Genomic DNA, 21,338 nt, shown 5'->3' with positions numbered 1-21,338 from the left:
ACAGCATCCTGGGACAGTGACTCAATGGTGTCTTTGGTGCTTTGCCTTCTTCAGCTCTTGTCCAGAAGCCAGAGATCCCGGCTGACCAAGCTCTCATCACTCGTGATTTGGGATTAATGACTTCAGGTCCACTAGGTGTCCTGGTCAATGTTGGATGCACACAGATGTGTAGGAACCCGTGTGACGTGTAGGACCCGTGTTCATCGTGCAGGAAACCACATATGATGTGTAGGAACCCATGGATGGTGTGGAGGACCACATGTATAATATGTAGGACGCCATATCTGATGTGTAGGACCCCATGTTTGCTGTGTAGGACCCTGTGGATGTTGTGTAGGACCCAATGGATGATGTGTAGGACCCCATGTTTGTCATGTAGGAGCTCTGCTGCTCCCTCTGTTCCTCAGCTTTTGGGTTTAGTGGAAACTCTGCAGAACCTCTGGCCCCTCCCTTGCCATCACACCCATCTCCTCCTGGTCCCACCACCCTCCCCGTGGAGGCCCGGTCAGCAGCGTGGCCACTTGACCAAAGCTTGGCCATCACCATTGACCTGAGGGGCGTTGCCCCCCTTGGTGGTCCTGGGGCCTCCGTCATCTCCACTGTCGCCCCCACAACCAACTTTCTGCCTCCTCTCCCAATTTCACAGTGTGTGTGGGGGCAAGGTTGGCTTTAGCCGGTGGCGTCCTCACATCTGCCCCTCCCATTTCTGCCCCCCCCCTTTCTGCCCCCTCATCCATTTCTGACCCCCCATTCCACCTCCCCCTTTCTGCCTCCCCATCTGCCCCCTCCTCACCCCTTTCTGCTCCATCCCTTTCTGCCTCCCAGCTCTTTCTGCCCCCCTATCCCCTCACCCCTTTCTGCCCCCCTATCCCTTTCTGCCCCCCTATCCCTTTCTGCCCCCTTTTTCTGCCCCCATCAATTTCTGAGCCCCCATCTGCCCCCTCTTCTCCTTTTTCTGCCCCTCCACCCCTTTCCACCACTCACCCAATTCAGCTTCCTCACCCATTTCTCTCCCCTCATCCCTTTCTGTGCCTCCTTCTTTTCTGCCCATCCCTTTCTGACACTCCATCCCTTTCTGACCCCCAACACTTATTGCCCCCCATCCCTTTTTGTCCCCTCATCCTTTTTGCCTCCCCCTTTCTCATCCCCCACCCCTATCTGCCCTCTCCTCACCCCTTTCGGTACCACAAATCCCCTTTCTGTCCCCCCTCCATTCTCCTCTCCACCCTTTTCTCTCCCCTCTCCTTGTCCTCAAAGGTCACTGTCCCTGCCCGGGCCGTAAGTTACTTCTCCTTTCCTGGGGGCCGTTGCTGTTATCGGGGTGGCCGGTCCTTATCTGGGCCCCACAGACGAGCGATGAGCCCCATAGCTGAGTGATGAGGCCCAAATCTGTGTGCTGAGCCCCATAGAGGGGCGCTGAGCCTCACAGAGGGCCCATCTACAAGAAGGGTTGCAGGGAGGATCCAGGGAACTCCAGGCCTGTCAGTCTGACCTCAGTGCAGGGGAAAGTCATGGAACAGGTGATCTTGAGTGCTACCACAAAGCACATGCAAGAGAAGCGGGTGATCAGGCCCAGTCAACACGGCTTCACGAAAGGCAGGCCTTGCCAAACTAACCTGATCGCCTTCTATGGCAAAGTGACTCGACTACTGGGTGAGGGAAAGGCTGTGCCTGTCGTCTTCTTGGACTTGAGGAAAGCCTTTGACAGTTTCTGACAGCATTCTGCTTGAGAAAGTGTCAGCCTCTGGCCTGGACAGGAGCACACTCTCCTGGGCGGAAAACTGGTTGACACTAAGCTGGGTGGAAGCGTGGATCTGCTGGAGGGTAGGGAGGCTCCAAAGGGATCAGAACAGGCTGGAAAGATGTCCTCAGACCAATGGCATGAGGTTCAACAAGGCCAAATGCTGGGTCCTGCATTTGGGGCACAACAACCCTGTGCAGTGCTCCCGATCAGGAGAAGTGTGGCTGGAAAGCTGCCTGGAGGAGAAGGACGTGGGGGTAATGGCTGACAGCCGACTGAAGATGAGCCAGCAGTGGCCCAGGTGGCCAAGAAGGGCAATGGCATCTTGGCTTGGATCAGAAACGGTGGGACCAGCAGGTCCAGGGAGGTTATTCCCCTCTGTACTCAGCACTGGTGAGACCGCACCATAAGTACTGTGTTAAGTACCGGAGCCCTCACCACAAGAAGGCTGTTGAGGCTCTGGAGCGTGTCCAGAGAAGAGCAATGAAGCTGGTGAGGGGTCTGGACAGGAAGGGCTACGAGGAGTGGCTGAGGGCCGTGGTGTTGTTTAGCCTGGAGAAGAGGAGGCTGAGGGGAGAGCTTCTTACTCTCTACAACTGGAGAGGGGCTCTTGGCCAGAGAGGATGGGGGTAGGATGAGGCAGAGGAGTTTTAAGCTGAAAGAGGGGAAGTTGAGATGAGATCTTAGGAAGAATGTTTAACCTGAATGGGATGGTCTTTGAGGTCCCTTGCAAACCAAACCATTCTATGATTCCATGAGTCTCCAAAGACCTCCAGCCCCTGTGTCTAGTGTTCCCTTCTTCGACTGCGCTCTCTCTGCTCTTGGAGCAGGCACTGCTTCATCCTTTGGAGCCACTCTTTCCCTTTGTGGCCTCCTCTCTGCCTGCAGCATCATTGTGCAGGACCAGGCATGGAGACCTTGCCTTGCCCAGGAGACAGAAAGGGACTGAAGAAGAGTTTGGTATGACAATTTGGAGCTTTTTTTCCAGAACAAAGACAAACAGACTCATAGAACAGCAAAGAATTGAACAGAAATAGAAACAGAATGGAATAGAACAGAACCGTGACTGAGTACAATCATAGAATACAATAAAATGGAATCCAAGCACATTGCAAACAAACACATTTATTGATGGGTGGTCTGAGGAGCGTGGGCAGGACCAACCAGGTCTGGGAACGTGAGGCTGCCTTCAGAGCAGCAGGCACTGCCCCAGAAGGACATGGTGGTGGCACCATGCAGCCTGCCCTGCATCCTCTTCCCCCTGCTCCTCAGCCCTTGCCACTGCGCAAGACCTGCAGGAGGTCCTGCAGCCGGGCAAAAAAGGCCTTCAGCTTGTCCACAGGGAACGGGCAGGTGGGAGATGCGGCAGCCGGTGTAGGAACTGGCTGGGGTGCCTCAATGGGGTTGAAGCCAGTGGTAAAATGACTCTCTGCTGTTGCAGCTGCTGCTTCCAATGACGGCATCGCCATCTGGCTCAGGATCCACTGGCGGAAGTACTGAGTGGAGGCGTAGACCCCTGGCCGACGGGCTCTGGCACAGCCTTTCCCCCAGCTGGTCACTCCCACCAACCAGAAGTAGTCAGCATGGAGATCTTGGCAGACCAGCGGACCCCCGCTGTCCCCCTGCGGAGAAGGAGAAGAGAGGATTCAGGGGGTGCTGGGGGCTCTGTCAGCGCCAGGGCTGGCTCCTGCTCTCTCCCAGCAGCTGCCAGAGCTGTGTTCCCTGCACAGAAAGGCTCTGCTCCGGTGCTGGAGCCGACAGAACGTGGTTGGGCAGGTGGCTGTGGGACTGTGAGGCAGGACTCACTCTCCTCTCTGCACAGGAACCCTGGCTGTGGGGCAGAGGGATGTTCCAGGGTTGGTGCCTGGACCTACGGGCTGTGGAGAACGTGGGATGGGCTTTATGGGGAGAGTCACAGGGCTGTGGGACGGGCTGGACGGTGAGCATGGACAAGCAGTTACAGAAGGGGAGGTGAACTCAGGAGTGATGGGGAGCCAGCTGTGGGAGGGGGACTTGCTGGGCGAATCAGGCTCTGGTGCTGCTGGGGTGGGACTGGGAGCATCTTCCTACCTGGCAGGTGTCGATGCCGCCCTGCGGATAGCCTGCGCACACGTTGTGGGAGTGGATGGCCCCACGGTACCACCCACTGCTGTTGCAGACTTGGGTGTTGATAAGGGGGACCTGGGCCTCCTGCAGCACAAGGGGCATGTTGGCCTCCTGCAGCGACGGGGGCATTTCACGAGCTGTGGGAAGAGAGGAATGAATACCCAGCAGTTGCTCCCCACACCCATCCCCATCCTCCCTTCCCTGGTGCTGGGCTTTGCATCCACAGAGGCATCGTGGTGTTTCCCTTCCACCCTGCTTTGACAGCTCATTCCCATCTCCCCAGAGGCAGACATCCTCCCAGCCTGACATTGTCTCTCTCTTGTTGTCAGCACCCCCAGCCCCTCTCCCCAGGGTTCCCAGCTTGCTCCCAGGACACAAACACATTGAGGGAACTCACATTTGGCCACGGTGTCCCCCCAGCCGCTAACATAGCAGTTTCGCAGCTCCCACAGTCGCAGGGAGAAATCGGGCACGCAGGCGAGCTGCACGTAGGGGCTGCACTGGAAAGGCTCGTAGACTTCCATCAAGGCAATGTCATTTGCCATGGTGATGTTGTTATAGCCTTTGTGATCCAGGATCCGCCTCACATAACGCACTTGGGCCTCAGGGCCCTCATGAGCCAAGTTGTTGATACCGGCCACCACGCGCCACGCTGGGACATTCCTGGAAGGTGGATGGAGAGAAGGGTGAGAGGAGACACGCGCTGCAGCAGCACAGCACCTCCCTGCCTCCTGCTTCCCAAGGGATGGAGGAAAGCATGGAGGGAGGGTGCGACTGCCTCAGCATGCCTGAGGGACGAGAACCGTGGAGATGGAGTCATCTGGGATGCAGTGGCACAAGCCCAGGCTTTTCCTGAGCCATTCCTTAGCTGCGCTGGCAGTGCCAGGCGCTGGCTGCACTGCAAGGAACCGCGCTGGGAGTCACTCGTGATGCTGCACGCTGGGCATCTGCCACTGTTTAAGGGTTCTCCCTGTTCCCTGCTCCTCCTTACTGGATCTTGTCGAAGCAGTGGGCTGCCGTCAGCACCCACTGCGGGTGGATGAGGGACCCTCCGCAGATGTGTACGGCGCCTGTCTCAAAGACCATCTGCACACTAACAATCCATGGCCAGGCTCCTGGCTGGGCATCTCTGCCACCAACAACGCGCGCTGAGACAGAGCTGTCGGAATGCAAGGGCCGGAGCCCGCAGGTCCTGTGGAAATCAGAAGCTCATTACTGTCCTGCTCGAGACGTGGGGCTGAAGGTCAGGTAAGTTCTCTCCCCACCCGGCATTGCTGCATGGAGCGCAGAGCCAGGGAACCCTGTGGGGTGTGCAGGCATCCACCCCTGTCTCTGCTTTAGCCCCTTAGGGGAGCTGTGCCAGCAGCCTGGGCGCTGGCGAGGAACGGCAGCGACCACATAGGGTTGGGGAAGGAACCACATGGAGCTGATGAAGCAGTTGGGAAGCGAGCATCCTCCAGTGAAGCCCAGCAGCGTTGCCCAAGCTCCCTCCCAGCGCCTGTGGCACTCACTCGCAGGTGTCCCAGGAGCCCTGTGCTGGCCAGAACAGGGCCAGGAGGGTGAGGACAAAGAGAACATTCATGGTGCCAGTGGCACGAGGCACTTGAAGAACCGAGAGCTGGTGACGAGTACAGCACCAACCGACCAAGTGCCCGCAGTGCTCACTCTGCTCGCAGAGCCCTTGGCCCCGAGCTGATGTCACAGAGCCCCTGGTTCTGGGTACTGGAGGGGGGACATGGGACGTTCCAAGCAGGACGGGAGGAAGGAGGTGAGGATGGACACCGTGACAGCCCTGACCACATGCTCTGCTGGTGGGGTGAGCGTGGGCAGCCTTGGGGCAGGCAGCAGCTCTTGGATCCGAGCTCTGCTTGCCAAAAGCCCGCAGGGGAACACCAAGGGTGGCAGGCTCTCTGGGAAGGGCATACAATCATTAAGGTTGGAAAAGTCCTTAAAAAGATTTTCCAGTCTAACCACCAACACAACACCAACCATGCCTAACACCTAACTTGTTTTTTAACACTTCCAGGGATGGGGACTCTACCACTGCCCTGTGCAGCCTTTGCCAGGGCTTCACCACTCTTTCAGGAAAGAAATGTTTGCTAACATACAGTCATAAACCTTCTTTTAGCACAACCTGAGTCCATTCCCTATTATTCTGTCTATTGTCCTTTGATAGGACAGAACCACACTCGCCTCACCACAGCCTCCTTTGAGGGAGCTGCAGAGAACGATGAGGTCTCCCCTCAGCCTCCTCATCTCCAGACTATACAGCCCCAGGGCCCTCATCCGCTCCCTGAACCCCTGGGCTCCAGACCCTTCCCCAGCTTTGTTCCCTTCTCCACACATGCTCCACCCTCTCAAGGTTATTCTTGGCATCAGGGGCCAAGGATATGAATCCAGGATATGATGTACAGCCTTCCTAGTGCCAAGTCCAAGAGGACAATCCCTTCCCTCCTCCTGCTGCCCACTCCATGGCTGATCCAAGACAGGGTGCTGTTGGTCTTGGCCACGCCAGCCACTGCTGGCTCCCATTCAGCTGCTGTTGACCAGCACCCCCAGGTCCTTTTCCTCCATTTCTCCCCAAGCCTGGAGCGTTGCCTGAGGTTGTTGTGAGCCACAACCTGTGCCACTTACTCGCAGGTCTCCCAGGATCCCTGCACAGGCAGACACAGGGCCAGCAGGACGAACAAGAAGAAGAGCACCTTCATGATGCAGTAGTACTAGCGAGGACCAACCAAGAGCTAGTGACGAGCACGGCACCAGCCGACGGACTGCCCGCAGTGCTCACGCTGCTCGCAGAGCCCTTGGCCCCGAGCTGATGTCACAAAGCCCCTGGTTCTGGGTGTTGGGTACAGGGAACTCGGGGCAGGGGGGACATGGGATGTTCCAAGCAAGAGGGGAGGAAGGAGGTGAGGTTGGACACCGTGACAGCGCTGACCAAATGCTCTGCTGGTGGGGTGAGCGTGGTGAGCCCTGGGGCAGACAGCAGCGCCTGACACTGAGCTCTGCCTTCCTATGTCATGGGCTGCATCCAAAGCAGCGTGGCCAACAGGGAGGGAGGGGATTCTGCCCCTCTGTTCCTCTTTTGTGAGACCTCATCTGGAGGATTCAGTCCAGTTCTGGAATCATCAACAGAAGGAGGAGATGGAGCTGCTGGAATGGGTCTGGAGGAGGCTACAAAGATGATCAGAGGGGTAGAGCTCCTCTCATATGAGGACAGGCTGAGAGAGTTGGGGTTGTTCAGCCTGGAGGAGAGAAGGCTCCAAGGAGACATTCGAGAGAACTTCCAGGACCTGAAGGGGCTCCAGGAAAGCTGCGGAGGGAGTGTTCACAAGGGCTTGTGGTGATAGGACAAGGGTCAATGGGGATAAACTGGAGAGGGGCAGAGTTAGACTGGACATAAGGAGGAATTTCTTCACGAAGAGAGTAGGGAGGCCCTGGAGCCGGTTGTCCAGGGAAGTTGTCACTACCCCATCCCTGGAGGTGTTCAAGGCCAGGTTGGATGGGCCTTGGGCAGTCTGATCCTGTGGGAGGTGTCCCTGCCCACAGCAGGGGATTTGGATTTGGATAATCTTTAAGGTCTCTTCCAAGCCAACTATTCTATCATTCTATGATTCTGTGATTCTATGATTCTGTGTCCACGCTGCTCCAAGCCCCATCCAACCTTGCTTTGAACACCTCCAGGGATGGGGCAGCCATAACTGCCCTGGGCAACTTGTGCCAGCGCCTCACCCTCCACATCAGGAATAATTTCTTCCTCAAGTCTAAATCTTCCTCTCTCCCATTTAAAGCCATTCCCCTCGTCCTATCACTGCCTGCGCCTGTAAAAATCTAAGATGCTTTTAAGATAATGATAACAGCCCTTATCTTCTTCTTGCCCAGATTTTTCAAGATTAACTGCTCAGGTATGGCCAAGTTTTAAGGTCTCTGGATGGAATTAGTTTTATCTCCCAGGATATGCCATGAGGTTCCAGGGCTAAAGTGTCTTGTCATTCTGTAAAAAAAAAATTAGGAATATGAAGACATTTTTTAGTATATAAAGCTTTCTGAAATCACTATTGAGTAGAAGCAGTCTGAGGACAAATCCCAGGTCTCGTCCAGTGCTGAATTAAGAGTGCCTGTCTTAATAGCTAAATTATTGAGCATAAATTTCTTTGTTTCAAGAGAAAAAGAGGAAAGGCTGCTGGAGAAGGTGTCTTCTATGCATTTTGTAACCTGCAGAGTTCTATTTTTATCTGGTTTAGAGTTTGATATTTCCTCCACAAGGCTGTTTGGGGTTTGAGCGACCAGCTCCAACGGGACGTGTCTCTGCCCATGGCAGGAATTTGGAACTGGGTGATCCTTAAGGTCCCTTCATCCCAAACCATTTTCTGATTTTATGGTATGAACTGAAAGGTTTTTCCAGCCTGCATCATTCCATGATCCCACACGCAGCACGGCCCCTACTGCTTGCTGTTACATGGCAGGTTACAACTCCCGGCATACCCCGCAGCGGATTCCAGTTCCAGCCATGCCCTAAGGCTGCCAAATGACACAGAATCGTTGAACAGTTTGGGTTGGAAGGGACCTTAAAGATCATCCAGTTCTACCCCCTGCCATGGGCAGGGACACCTCCCACTGGATCAGGCTGCCCAAGGCCCATCCAACCTGGCCTTGAATACCTCCAGGGATGGGGCAGCCACAGCTTCCCTGGAAAACCTGTGCCAGGGCCTCATCAACTTCAGCATGAAGAAATCCCTCCTTATGTCCAGTCTAACTCTGCCCCTCTCCAGTTTATCCCCATTGCTCCTCGTCCTGTCACCACAATCCTTCGTGAACAGCCCCTCCCCAGCTTTCTTGTACCCCCTTCAGGTCCTGGAAGGTAGCGCTAAATAGATATATAAGGTCTCCTCAGAGCCTTCTCTTCTCCAGGCTGAACGAGCCCAACTCCCTCAGCCTGTCCTCAGATGGAGGGTGCTCAGGCCTGGCATCATCTTTGTGGCCTCCTCTGGACCCATTCCAACAGCTCCATCTCCTCCTTCTGGTGAGGATTCCCAGCCCTGCCCCAACCCTTCAGATGAGGTCTCCCCAGAGTGGAGCAGAGGGGCAGAATCCCGTCCCTCCCTGCTGGCCACGCTGCTCTGGATGCAGCCAAGGACACGGTTGGTTTCTGGGCTGCGAGCACGTGTTGCCTGCTCATGTTGAGCTTCTCCTCCTGCTGTGCCCCAAGTCCTTCTCCTCAGGGCTGCTCCCATCGCATCATCCCTCATCATGTACTGAAATCAGGGATCATCCCGACCCAGGGGTAGGACCTTGCCCTTGGCCTTGTTGACCCTCCTGAGGTTCTCCAGCCCCTCTTCTCCAAGTTCCTCTGGATCCATCCCATCCTTCCAATGTGGCAACTGCCCCGCTCAGCTTTGTATCATCGCAAACTTGCTGGGGGTGCCCTCGATCTCATTGTTTATATCATTGATGGAGATATTAAACAGCACTGCTCCCAGTTCGGACCCCTGAGGGACACCACTGGTCACGGATCTCCATCCAAACTGTTTCTTATCCACTGAACCGTCCACCCATCCAATCCATTTCTCTCCAACTTAGAGAGAAGGATGTTGTGGGGACTGTGTCAAAGGCTTTACAAAGGTCCAGACAGCCCCCATTCCCTGGTTTTCCTGTGTCCACTGCTGTGGTTACCCCATCACACAAAGGCACCAAAAAGCCACCACAGAAAGGCACTAAAAAGCTACCCTAGAAAGCCACCTGGCGGACTACAACTCCCGGCATGCCCCGCGGCGGATTTCCCTCACAGCCGTCTCGATGGCTGCTGCGTCGTGTGGCGGACTACAACTCCCTCCATGCCTTGCGGCGGACTCCCAACGCAGCCGTCCCTATGGCTGTCGGATCACTTTGCGAACTACATCTCCCGGCGTGCCCCGCGGCACTGGAGGCGCCCCGCATCGGAAGTCGGATTCGCCGCTTCCGCTCTGGTGTTTCCGGGTCCTGCGGTGCTCGGGCCGGGGTGGAGCGCGTTCGTTCGGGCTGCGGCATGAGGCCTCGGGGCTGGTTCCTGCCCTTGGCGCTGGGGCTGCTGGCCCTGCGGGGAGCGGCCTCCGCCCGGCCCAGCTTCGTGCTGCTGCTGGCGGACGACCTGGGCTTTGGGGACCTGGGTTGTTACGGGCACCCGTCCTCCGCCACGCCGTGCCTGGACCGGCTGGCGGCCCGCGGGCTGCGTTTCACCGACTTCTACAGCAGCTCTCCCGTCTGCAGCCCCTCCCGGTGCGGCCCGGGGGCGCCCTGGGGCGGGAGGAGCCGGGGGAAGGACGAGGCGAGGGGCCCGGGCCCCCTCTCTGTCCTAGTCCCCCACCTCTGCCCTCGTTTCATCTTCTTTCTACCCTCGTCCCCCCTTCTCCCTGCCTTCGTCCCCCCCTCCCTCCTCCCTGTCCTCCCCCCACCTTTCTGCGCTGGTTCCCCCCCTCTTTCTGCCTTGCCCCCACCCCCCCCCCCGCCTTCCTGCCTTGGTCTCCCTCCACCCGGTTTCTGCCCTGGTCCCCTTCCCTCTGCCCTGATCCCCCCTTTTCTCTGCCCTCATTGCCCCTTCTCTCTGCCCTCGTCCCCCCTTTTGTTGTCTGCCCTCTCCCCCTTTCACCTCTTTCCTTCCACCCTTTGCATCTTGCTCCTTGTATCTCTCACCCTTCTCTGCCTCTCTCCCCCCTCTACCCTCGCCTCTGACCTTCAGCTGCACCTCTGCCCTCCCCTCTGCCCTCTCCTCGCCCCCTCTGCTACTTTCATCCCCCCTCTTGCCTCACCCCCCCAGCCTTGTGTCTCCCCTTTTTCTCTTCATTCCCCGACCCCCATCTGCCTTCATCCCACCCCAGTCTGCCCCGACCCCCCCCTCTGCTTTCATCCCCCCTCTGTGCTGACATTTCCCCCCAGCTGTCTTCATCCCCACCATCTACCTTCATCATCCCCCCCTCTCTCACGTCTTCCTTCTCTGCCCTCATCCCCCTGAGACCCAAAATGCTGACAAATAAACTCTCCAGGACTCCTTTGGGGGTTTTAGAAATCAGGCATCCTTTATCAGGCCTGGGCAGCACGAGGGAACAATCCCCATCGGTCACGTTCAGTGAGACAAATGCTGGTTGCAGAGTATTTTTCCCACTTACATGCCTATGTATACATTTTCCCAGAAATCTCACGTATATTCCATTACTTTCTAAGGACTCATTTTAATGTCATGAATTTCACGACAGTCTAATCTGTTGCTGATTCGGAGCTGACTCCAGCTCTCTGTCTCTGTTTGAGACAGGAAAAGACTGCAAACAGAGATGATTAGAGAGAAAAACACGTCTGTTCAGCACAGATCATGCTTCGCTCAAGACGGAAAAGTGCCGGGAAAAACACTATGTGAAAAAACATGCTATAAAACTCCGTGCTATCAGAGGGGTGTTCTGTCTGACTTTAAAAAAAATCCAGCTACTTGGATGAACTTAATCAGTTTAAAGCAAAATATTCCACTTTTTGTAATAGTAGCAACTTTTTGTATAGCCCCCTCTCTTTCCTTATCCCACCTCGCCTGGTCCCCCCTCTTGCTTTGGCTCATCACACCTTTCTCTTCACCTCCCCATCTTACTTGGTCCCCCTCTCTCACCTCCTCTCTCTCACCTCGCCCCCACCTCCTTTCCCCCTCTCCTCCCCATCTCTTGCCTTCCCCCATCTCTTGCCTTTGACACCCCCTTGCCTCGTTGCTTCATCCACACTCTCACCTTGTCGCCTCTCACCTCGCCCCCCGTTTCCTCCTCTCTTCACCCTCTCTCACCTTGTCCCCGCTATCCTCAGCCCCTCTCTCTCACCTCCTCCCTACTCTCTTGCCTCATCCCCCCCCAGCCTTGTCCTTCTCTCGCCTCCTTCATCCCCTCTCACCTCCTCCCCTTCATTTTGCCTTATCCCCCTCTCGCCTCATCCCCCTCTCTCCTACTTTGTCCCCCCCACCTCCTCCCTCCCCTCTCGCCTCGTCCCCCCTTGCCCTATCCCCCATCTTGCCTTGTCCTCCTCTCTCACCTCCTCCCCCTCTCTCACCTCTTTCCTCCACTCTCACCTCATTCCCTCTCACTTCCTCCCTCCTCTCTCAAATGGTCCTCCTCCTCTCTCCTTGTGCCCCCTGTCTTGCCTCGTCTCCCCTCTCTCACCTCCTTCCCTCCCCTCACCCCTTCCCTCCCCTCTCACCTCCTCCCCCTCCTCTCACCTCGTCCCCCCCTTACCTCGTCCCCCCAGTCTTGACTTGTCCCCCTCTCTCACCTCCTTTCTCCCCTCTCACCTCCTCCACCCTCTGCATCCAGAGCAGCGTGGCCAGCAGGGAGGGATGGGATTCTGCCCCTCTGCTCCGCTCTGGGGAGACCTCATCTGGAGGATTGTGTCCAGTTCTGGAATCCTCAACAGAAGGAGGAGGTGGAGCTGTTGGAACGGGTCCAGAGGAGGCTCCAAGGATGCTGCGAGGGCTGGAGAACCTCCCGTTCGAGGACAGGCTGAGAGAGTTGGGGTTGTTCAGTCTGGAGAAGAGAAGGCTCCGAGGAGACCTTAGAGCGACCTTCCAGTGCCTGAAGGGGCTTCAAGAAAGCTGGAGAGGGACTGTTCACAAAGACTTGTGGGGATAGGACGAGGGGCAATGGGCATAAACTGGAGAGGGGCAGACTGAGAGTAGACATTCAGAAGAATTTCTTCACTATGAGGGTGGTGAGGCCCTGGCACAGGTTGCCCAGAGAAGCTGTGGCTGCCCCATCCCTGGAGATGTTCAAGGCCAGGTTGGATGGACCTTGGGCAGCCTGATCCAGTTGGAGGTGTCCCTGCCCACGGAGCGGGGTTGGAAGTAGATGATCTTTAAGGTCCCTTTCTAACCCAAACTATTCTATGATTCTGTCATTCTGTGATTCTCTCACCCCCTCCCCCTCCTCTCGCCTTGTCCCCTTGTCTTGCCTCGTCCCCCCTCTCACCTCTGCCCTCCATCCCCTCACATCTCTCGGCTCTTCTCTCTCCACAGCGCAGCCCTGCTGACCGGCCGCTTCCAGACACGCTCCGGGATCTACCCCGGCGTGTTCAACCCTGACTCGCGGGGCGGCCTGCCGCTGGCGGAGGTCACCATCGCGGAGATGCTGAAGGCTGAGGGTTATGCCACGGCCATGGTGGGCAAGTGGCACCTTGGCTTGGGGGTGAACGGCTCCTTCCTTCCCACCCACCAGGGTTTCGACCACTTCCTTGGGGTGCCCTACTCTCACGACCAGGTGAGAGGTTGGTGGACATGTAGCGGTGGATGAGGAGAGCGCTTGAAATGGTCTCAAGAGACCACAGACTGGGTCAACATTGGTTGGGGCAAGTGACAGTGGGTGGCTGCAGGCCAGGGAGATGAGTGCTAGGGGACTCATGAGGTGCTGGGGGACTTATGAGGTGCTGGGTGGACTGTTAGGTGGATAAGAAATTGGGTGGATGGTCATATTCAGAGAGTAGTGGTCAGCAGCTCAAAATCCAGATGGAGATCTGTGACAGATGGTGTCCCTGCGGGGTCCGTACTGGGTCCAGTGCTGCTTAGTATCGTCATCAATGATATAGACAGTGAGATCGAGGGCACCCTCAGCAAGTTTACAGGTGACACCAAGCTGAGTGGGGCAGTTGTGACACCAGAAGGATGGGATGTCATCCGGGGGGACCTGGACAAGCTGGAGAAGTGGAGCTGTGAGAACCTCAGGAGGATCAACCAGGCCAAGGGCAAGGTCCTACACCTGGGTCGGGGCAATCTGCAGTTTCAATATAGGCTGGGGGACAGCATGATTGAGAGCAGCCCTGAGAAGAAGGACTTGGAGAGGTGTTCATTGAGGAGAAACTCAACATGAGCAGGCAATGCATGCTTGCAGCCCAGAAGACCAACCGTGTCCTGGGCTGCATCCAAAGCAGCGTGGCCAGCAGGGAGGGAGGGGATTCTGCCCCTCTGCTCTTCTCTTGTGAGACCTCATCTGGAGGGTTGTGTCCAGTTCTGGAATCCTCAACAGAAGAAGGAGATGGAGCTGTTAGAACGGGTCCAGAGGAGGCTACAAGGGTGATTAGAGGGCTGGAGCATCTCCCATACAAAAACGGTGTCACACCCTGGACCTTCCGGTACCTGAAGGGGCTACAAGAAAGCTGGGGAGGGATTTTTTTCCAAGCTCCTGGAGTGACAGGACGAGGGAGAACAGCTTTAAATTAGAGGAGGGAAGATTTAGACTAGACATTAAGAAGAAATTCTTCACGCTGAGGGTGGTGAGGCACTGGCACAAGTTGCCCAGGGAAATCGTGGCTGCCCCATCCCTAGAGGTCTTCAAGGCCAGGTTGGATGGGGCTTTGTGGGAGGTGTCCCTGCCCGTGGCAGGGGGATTGGAACTGGATGGGCTTTGACATCCTTTCCAACCCAAATGATTCTATGATTCTATGGAAGATGGGAAGGCAGCTTTGCAAAAGTGGGTGGCAATTGTGCCTGGGAATGCAGGAGAAGACAGTGTTGGGCAGCATCATCCTTGGGTTCCTAAGGATCTCAAAGGCTGCCTGTGGGAGCTGGTACAGGGCGTTGCAAGACTCTTTGCTCCCCTCCCTGTCCCACAACACAGATAAAGAACAAAGTGTTCTTTGCTCTCTCCAGGGCCCCTGCCAGAATCTCACGTGCTTCCCACCCGACATCAAGTGCTTTGGGACTTGTGACCAAGGTGTAGTGCCAGTCCCACTCCTCTGGAACCAGAGCATCGTGCAGCAGCCGATCTCTTTCCCTGATCTGGTACCGCTCTACAACAAGTTCTCCCGAGACTTCATCGCTGACTGTGCTCAACGAGGCGTTCCCTTCCTGCTCTACTATGCGTCCCACGTAGGAGACGGGGAAGCTGTTCCGGGCTGAGGGGGAGGGGGAAACCTTTGCTCTGTGGGGAGAGACCAGGTTGGTCTCAAGACCAGGTTGGATGGGGCCTTGGGCAGCCTGATCTGGTGGGAGGTGTCCTTGCACATTGCAGAGGGGGTGGAACCAGGTGATCTTTAAAGTCCTTTCCAACCCAAACAGAATATTCTGTTTTTGGTTTAGGGAGTGTTAGGAGTGGTTGGACTCGATGATCCAATGGGTCCTTTCCAGCCTTGTGATTCTGTGGTTCTATGATTCTATGAGAACAGCGGAGCACCTCAGCTCTCACAGTCCCCCTCTATTCCTCTCTTGTGAGACCTCATCTGGAGGATTGTGTCCAGGTCTGGAATCCTCAACATAAGAAGGAGATGAAGCTGTTGGAACGGGTCCAGAGGAGGCTACAAAGATGATCCGAGGGCTGGAGCACCCCCAGTACGAGGACAGGCTGAGAGCGTTGGGGTTGTTCAGCCTGGAGAAGGCTCCAAGGAGACCTTAGAGCAGCTTCCAGTGCCTGAAGGGGCTCCAGGAAAGCTGGAGAGGGGCTGTTCACAAAGTCTTGTGGTGATAGGATGAGGGGCAATGGGGATAAACTGGAGAGGGGCAGAGTTACGCTTGATGTAAGGAGGAATTTCTTCACCATGAGAGCGGTGAGGCCCTTTCCCAGGTTGCCCAGGGACGCTGTGGCTGCCCCATTCCTGGAGGTGTTCCAGGCCAGGTTCAATGGAGCCTTGGGCAGCCTGATCCAGTGGGAGGTGTCCCTGCCCATGGCAGGGGGGTTGGAACTGGATGATCTTTGAGATCCCTTCCAACCCAAACTATTCTATTTTTCTAACTGTTCTGAGCAGCCAAGACTTGCTCCTGGGGTTGCTGTTCCCACACCCAGGTCTTGTGGCGGCACTGTTATGATAACATACTTGGGCTGCTGCTTTCTGGAGCTTTGTCAGCTTCTCTAGGTCAGGAGTCTACCCAGGAATACTTCCCACTCTGAGTCTCCACGTCTTCTCATGAGGTTCGGCTCCTTTGTGCCATTTCTGAGAGGTGAAGCTTAGGAACAAACCTCTCAGCAACAGAGATGGTGAAGGGGCTGGAGAACAAGTCGTATGAAAAGAAGGTGAGGGACCTGGTGTTGTTTAGCCTAGAGAAAACGAGGCTCAGAGAAGACCTTATCCATCTCTGTAGCTCCCTGAAAGGAGGTTGTAGCGAGGTGGGTGCTGGTCTCTTCTTCCAAGTAACAAGTGATGGGATGAGAGGAAATGACCTCAAGTTGTACCAGGGGACGTTTAGATTGGATATTTTTGATATTAGGAAAAATTTCTTCGCCGCTAGGCTTCTCAGGCCCTGGCAGAGGCTGCCCAGGGCAGTGGTGGAGTCCCCATCCCTGGAGGTGTTTAAAAGATGGGTAGATGATGTGCTCAGGGATCTGCTTTAGTAGTGGCCAGGTACGGTTGGGTTCGATCTCGAAAGTTGTTTCCAACCAAACGATTCATCTCATGGGTGTTGTCACTTCTCTCCATGTCCTTGCTGGGATGCTCACTGTCCCCAGGTGAACTGCGAGCCAGATGAAGTTCTGGGAGTTTGCACAGCGTTCTTCTCTTCCCTTTCTCCAGCACACACACTACCCCCAGTTTGCCAGCCGGGAGTACGCGGGGCAGACACAGCGTGGGCCATTTGGGGACGCACTCTCGGAGTTCGATGGCTCGGTCGGACAAGTGCTGCAGGCGCTGGAGGAAAATGGTCTCACCAACTCAACCTTGGTGTTTTTCACCTCTGACAACGGGTGAGTGGCCTCAGCAGTGGGGACATGGTCACTAGTCGGCTTTGCTGCCGTGGTGCAGGGGAACGGGAACAAAGCGCTGATCAACTGGGACCAAGGGAACATGGTTGGCATTGCTGGGTGAGACCTGAAGCGAGGCAAGAGGTGGATGCTGCTCTGGAGAAGACTCAGTGCATGACCTCCTCCTTGTTCCTGTGACCCAACTGTGCCCCTCATCGTGGGCAGAACCTTCACAGGGTTTGGGCCAGGAGCATATAGCCCAATTCCCTTTGTGTGTGAGCAGCATTGGTCTCTGATGTCCTGTCTGGGCATCTTGCACACCATGACTTCTCCACCTCCCCACGCCTCCTGCCTCGTGAGGCTGAGGAGAATGGCAGTGGCATACGCTGTCACCATGTCTCTGTTGTCCTAGCCCCGATGGCAGCATCAGGGCAGGGGCAGCATGAGCTTATGACAGTGGTTCTTCTTTCTTGCAGCCCTTCCACCGTGCGGATGGCGCGTGGAGGCAGCTCTGGTCTTCTGAAGTGTGGAAAGGGCACAACGTATGAAGGTGGCATGAGGGAACCAGCAGTGGCTTATTGGCCCGGCCGCATTGCTCCAGGTGAGATCGGCACTGCTCGTGCCTTTTCCAGGTTGGCACCAGCCATGGCAAGAAGGTGATGGCAGCTCGGCTGCCCCAGGAGAAGCAGAGGGTGGGAGAGAAGTGAGGATGGCAAGGATGGAGTGGGATCAGGTGCTTGTTGAACCTTTCCTTGAACCTTGCTGTGTTGGATGACAGGAGTGACGCATGAGCTGGCGAGCACCCTGGACATCCTGCCAACACTGGCCAGCCTGGCTGGAGCAGCTCTTCCCAAAGTTGCGCTGGATGGCTATGATCTGAGTCCGGTGCTGTTTGGGACAGGGAAGGTGAGACCTACAGGCTTTTAGATCGGGCCTTGGGAAGCCTGATCTAGTGGGATGTCCCTGCCCATGGCAGGGGGGTTGGAATTAGATGATCTTTATGGTCCCTTCCAACCCAAACTATTCTATGATTCTTTGGCTGTCAGTGTGCGTGAAGGTTGGTGTGGGCTTGGAGCTGTGTGCCTGATGGAAAGAAACTACTGGGGTCAGTGGAGATCCATAAGCTGGGAGCTTTTGTCCAGCCAGGGTCATGCCATAGGGTTCCTGGGGCTTCCTCAGGCTGAGACCTGCACCGCGTGGCCGAGCCGGACGCTCGTGGCTGCAGCAGATGGGCAGAGCCCCAATAACTTTGAGCAGAGAGCAGAAGGGATGATGCTGCTGGTCAGCTTCAACCCTCTCTGGAGGCTGTGTGACTCCTTGGAGTCTCTGCCTGGCCATGTTCTAGGCTCTTCTCACTTGGAGTCCTGTGTTCGGTTCTGGAGTCCTCAGCACAAGAAGGACATGGAGCTGTTGGAGGAAGTCCAAAGGAAGCCATGGAGATGATCTGAGGGCTGGAGCACCTCTCGTATGAGGACAGGCTGAGAGAGTTGGGGTTCTTCAGCCTGGAGAGGAGAAGGCTCCGAGGACACCTTAAAACAGCCTCCCAATATAGAAAGGGGCTCGAGGCCAGATGGGGAGGGGCTTCTTCTCAGGGATTGCAGGGATAGGACAAGGGGGAACTTTTTTTAAGCTGAAAGAGGGGAGATTGAGATGAGATTTTAGGAAGAAATTCGTCATGATAAGTGTGGTGAGGCCCTGGAAAAGGTTGCCCAGAGCAGTGGTGGCTGCCCCATCCCTGGAGGTGTTCAAGGCCAGGTTGGACGGTGCTTGGAGCAACCTGATCCAGTGGGAGGTGTCCCTGCCCATGGCAAAGGGTTGGAACTGGCTGGGCTTTGGGGTCCCTTCCAGCCCAAACCATTCTATGAATCAATCTCGTGACTGCTCAGCTGAGCTCAGCTCTGCCACTGCCCGCAGAGTCCCCGTCAGACGATGTTCTTCTACCCACCGTCCCCCGATCCCCTGCATGGTGCCTTCGCTGTCAGGCTTGGGAAGTACAAGGCCCATTATTTCACACAAGGTGAGTGTTGCCTCCTCGGCTCTGCACGGGTGGTTTTGTGGAGTCCTGCATGATCCTGCTGTCCAAAACTCCAAGAGAGAAGAACCTGAGCTGCCTCTGGGGCTTTCTTTGGCAGGTTCCTTCCACAGCGGCACGACCCCAGACCAGGCCTGCCACGGGCTGACCCCGCTGACGCCTCACTTGCCTCCGTTGCTCTTTGACCTGGAGTCAGATCCAGCGGAGAACTACGATCTGCTGCAGAGCGGCGTGGGGCCAGAAGTTCTACAAATCCTGAAGGAGATCCAACTGCAGAAAGTGCTTTTTGAACAGCGCATGGAGTTTGGAGAAAGCCAGATAAAGAAGGGCAGGGATCCTGCCCTGCAGCCCTGCTGTGCACCAGACTGCACTCCTAAGCCTTCCTGCTGCCGCTGCTCCTAGGCTCTTGCTGCTCCCTCCCTTAACGTCGCTGGCACCTTATCTCAAACCCAACGGACCACCCCACCCCAACTAACAAAGCTCAGCCTTGGAGCAACCTCACAGCTTTGGCTCAGGGACGCCTCCAGCTGCTGGAGGGCTGGGGTAGCAAATTGAGGGCTTGGGAGATCCCCACCCCTGCTTGGAGCTCCAAGCGATGCTCCCTGTGCTCCACGGTGGACGTTCAAGCAGAGATGTCTGGACAGAAACCCGGAGTTATTCAGAGAGGGACCATGATACAACAGAGCAAAGAACAGCTCCTCTCAAACCATGATTAAGATGAAGCAAAGGGTGTTGAGATCCAGGGTCCAGAGATCCCACATCAGCAGGAGGTGTGTGCTTTGCGCCCCAGGATGGGAATTGAGCTTGGAGCCACAGCACCATCCCTTGGCAGAGACCAAGAACACAGTGAGAAAATGGGGTGGATGGTCCTGGCAGCAACTGGTGCAGAGGGGAGATACCTGGGTGGGAAGCAGCTCGGGGGACGCATGCTCAAGCACCTTCAGGTCCTTCCTGACTCCAGGAGGTGGAGATGTGGCTGGTGGTTGGCAGACCTGCTCCTCTTGTAGGGTCTGTGGATGCCGATCAGTGAGCTGCAACCACAGCTCATCCACATAAAGGGTTCCCCTTCTGGTGAGCTGCTCCGACTTCCAGTTCCCCAGGGAATTATGGGCACCCACCAGCTGCTGGCCCTGGTGTTTCCAGACGCAGGTCCCCGTTTCCTGCGTTCCTTCCAGCTGATGCTGGCAGTGAGGCCTCTGGACCCACCTCCCAAGAGTTACAGAGTGCGACCACCTCAAAAAGGATTTGGGATTGCTCCTCAAGAAGGTGGGATGGGCTGTGGTGGAGCTGTGGGGCTCAAACAGGCAAAGCAGCTGGCAGTTTGCTCAGGTGTGAGTGGTTCCCTTCTTATAGAATCATGGAATCATTAAGGTTGGAAAAGAACTCCAAGATCATCCAGGCCAACCATCATCCCATCCCCACAGTGCCAACTAAACCATAGCCCAAAGTGCCATATCTACATGGTTTTGAACCCTTCCAGGGATGGGGACTCCACCACTGTTGGTGCTTCACCACTTGTTCAGTAAAGAAATGTTTCTAATATCCAATCTAACCCTCCCCTGATGCCACCTCTCCATTTTTTTCCATGCTCATCCATCCCTGTGGTCTTCCTTGACTCCTCCCTTTCTCCACCCTTGTCTCCTCCCAAACAAGGTTCCCATCCCTGGTTATTTTCCCTCCTTGTTCGCAAGTTCATCTGTGAACAGACTGAGTGTGCCAGGAGGGACCCTGTGGGGACACTGTGAGGGGACAGACTGAAGGACAGCCAGTGTGACCCTATGGGAACAGCCTGTGAGGGGACAGCCATGGGGGAACAGTCAGTGTCACCCTGCAGGGACAGGCTGGGGGACAGCCAGTGTGATCCCAGGGGGGACAGCCATGGGGGGACAGCCAGTGTCACCCTGCAGGGACAGCCTGGGGGACAGCCAGTGTGATCCCAGGGGGACAGCCATGGGGGGACAGCCAGTGTCACTCTGCAGGGACAGCAATGGGGGGACAGCCAGTGTCACCCCACAGGGACAGCCTGGAGGACAGCCAGTGTGATCCCATGGGGACAGCCATGGGGGGACAGCCAGTGTCACCCTGCAGGGACAGTCTGGGGGACAGCCAGTGTGATCCCAGGGGGACAGCAATGGGGGGACAGCCAGTGTCACCCTGCAGGGACAGCCTGGGGGACAGCCAGTGTGACCCCATGGGGACACTGTAAGGGGACAGCCAGTGTGACTCTGCAGGGACAGCCTGGAAGAACAGCCAGTGTCACCCCCCAGGGACAGCCTGGGGGACAGCCAGTGTGATCCCATGGGGACAGCAATGGGGGGACAGCCAGTGTCACCCCAAAGAGACAGCCTGGGGGGACAGCCGGTGTGATCCCATGGGGACACTGTGAGGGGACAGCCAGTGTGACCCTATGGGGACTCCCTGTGGGGGACAGACAGGGGGAACAACCAGTGTCACCCTGCAGGGACAGCCATGGGGGGACAGCCAGTGTCACCGCACAGGGACAGCCTGGGGGACAGCCAGTGTGACCCCATGGGGACACTATAAGGGGCAGCCAGTGTGACCCTGCAGGGACAGCCTGGAAGAACAGCCAGTGTCACCCTACAGAGACAGCCTGGGGGGACACCTGGTGTGATCCCATGGGGACACTGTGAGGGGACAGCCAGTGTGACCCTATGGGGATTCCCTGTGGGGGACAGACAGGGGGAACAACCAGTGTGACCCTGCAGGGACAGCCTGGAGGGACAGCCAGTGTGACCCCATGGGGACACTATAAGGGGACAGCCAGTGTGACCCTGCAGAG

At 56.4% G+C, this 21,338-nt stretch overlaps 2 protein-coding genes across 2 annotated transcripts; one reads left to right on the top strand and one right to left on the bottom strand.

The window, feature by feature from the left end:
- Positions 1-2,810: 2,810 nt before the first annotated feature.
- Positions 2,811-9,874, bottom strand: LOC128852481 (acrosin-like). The gene is made up of 6 exons (XM_054069796.1): positions 9,686-9,874; positions 6,482-6,567; positions 4,839-5,039; positions 4,245-4,510; positions 3,812-3,984; positions 2,811-3,363 (listed from the first exon to the last, which is right to left on the bottom strand). The coding sequence occupies exons 1-6, from the start codon at positions 9,872-9,874 to the stop codon at positions 3,010-3,012; spliced, it is 1,269 nt and encodes a 422-aa protein (XP_053925771.1). The 3' UTR covers positions 2,811-3,009.
- Positions 9,800-19,409, top strand: ARSA (arylsulfatase A). The gene is made up of 8 exons (XM_054056582.1): positions 9,800-10,102; positions 12,861-13,101; positions 14,487-14,705; positions 16,340-16,509; positions 16,983-17,107; positions 17,285-17,412; positions 18,421-18,523; positions 18,639-19,409. The coding sequence occupies exons 1-8, from the start codon at positions 9,873-9,875 to the stop codon at positions 18,938-18,940; spliced, it is 1,518 nt and encodes a 505-aa protein (XP_053912557.1). The 5' UTR covers positions 9,800-9,872; the 3' UTR covers positions 18,941-19,409.
- The last annotated feature ends 1,929 nt before the right edge of the window (positions 19,410-21,338 follow it).

This window comes from Cuculus canorus, chromosome 1 (assembly GCF_017976375.1).
Source record: "Cuculus canorus isolate bCucCan1 chromosome 1, bCucCan1.pri, whole genome shotgun sequence".
Classification (NCBI taxonomy): domain Eukaryota; kingdom Metazoa; phylum Chordata; class Aves; order Cuculiformes; family Cuculidae; genus Cuculus; species Cuculus canorus.
The sequence above is the reverse complement of the archived record's forward strand: the minus strand, read 5'-3'. Positions and strand labels throughout refer to the sequence as shown.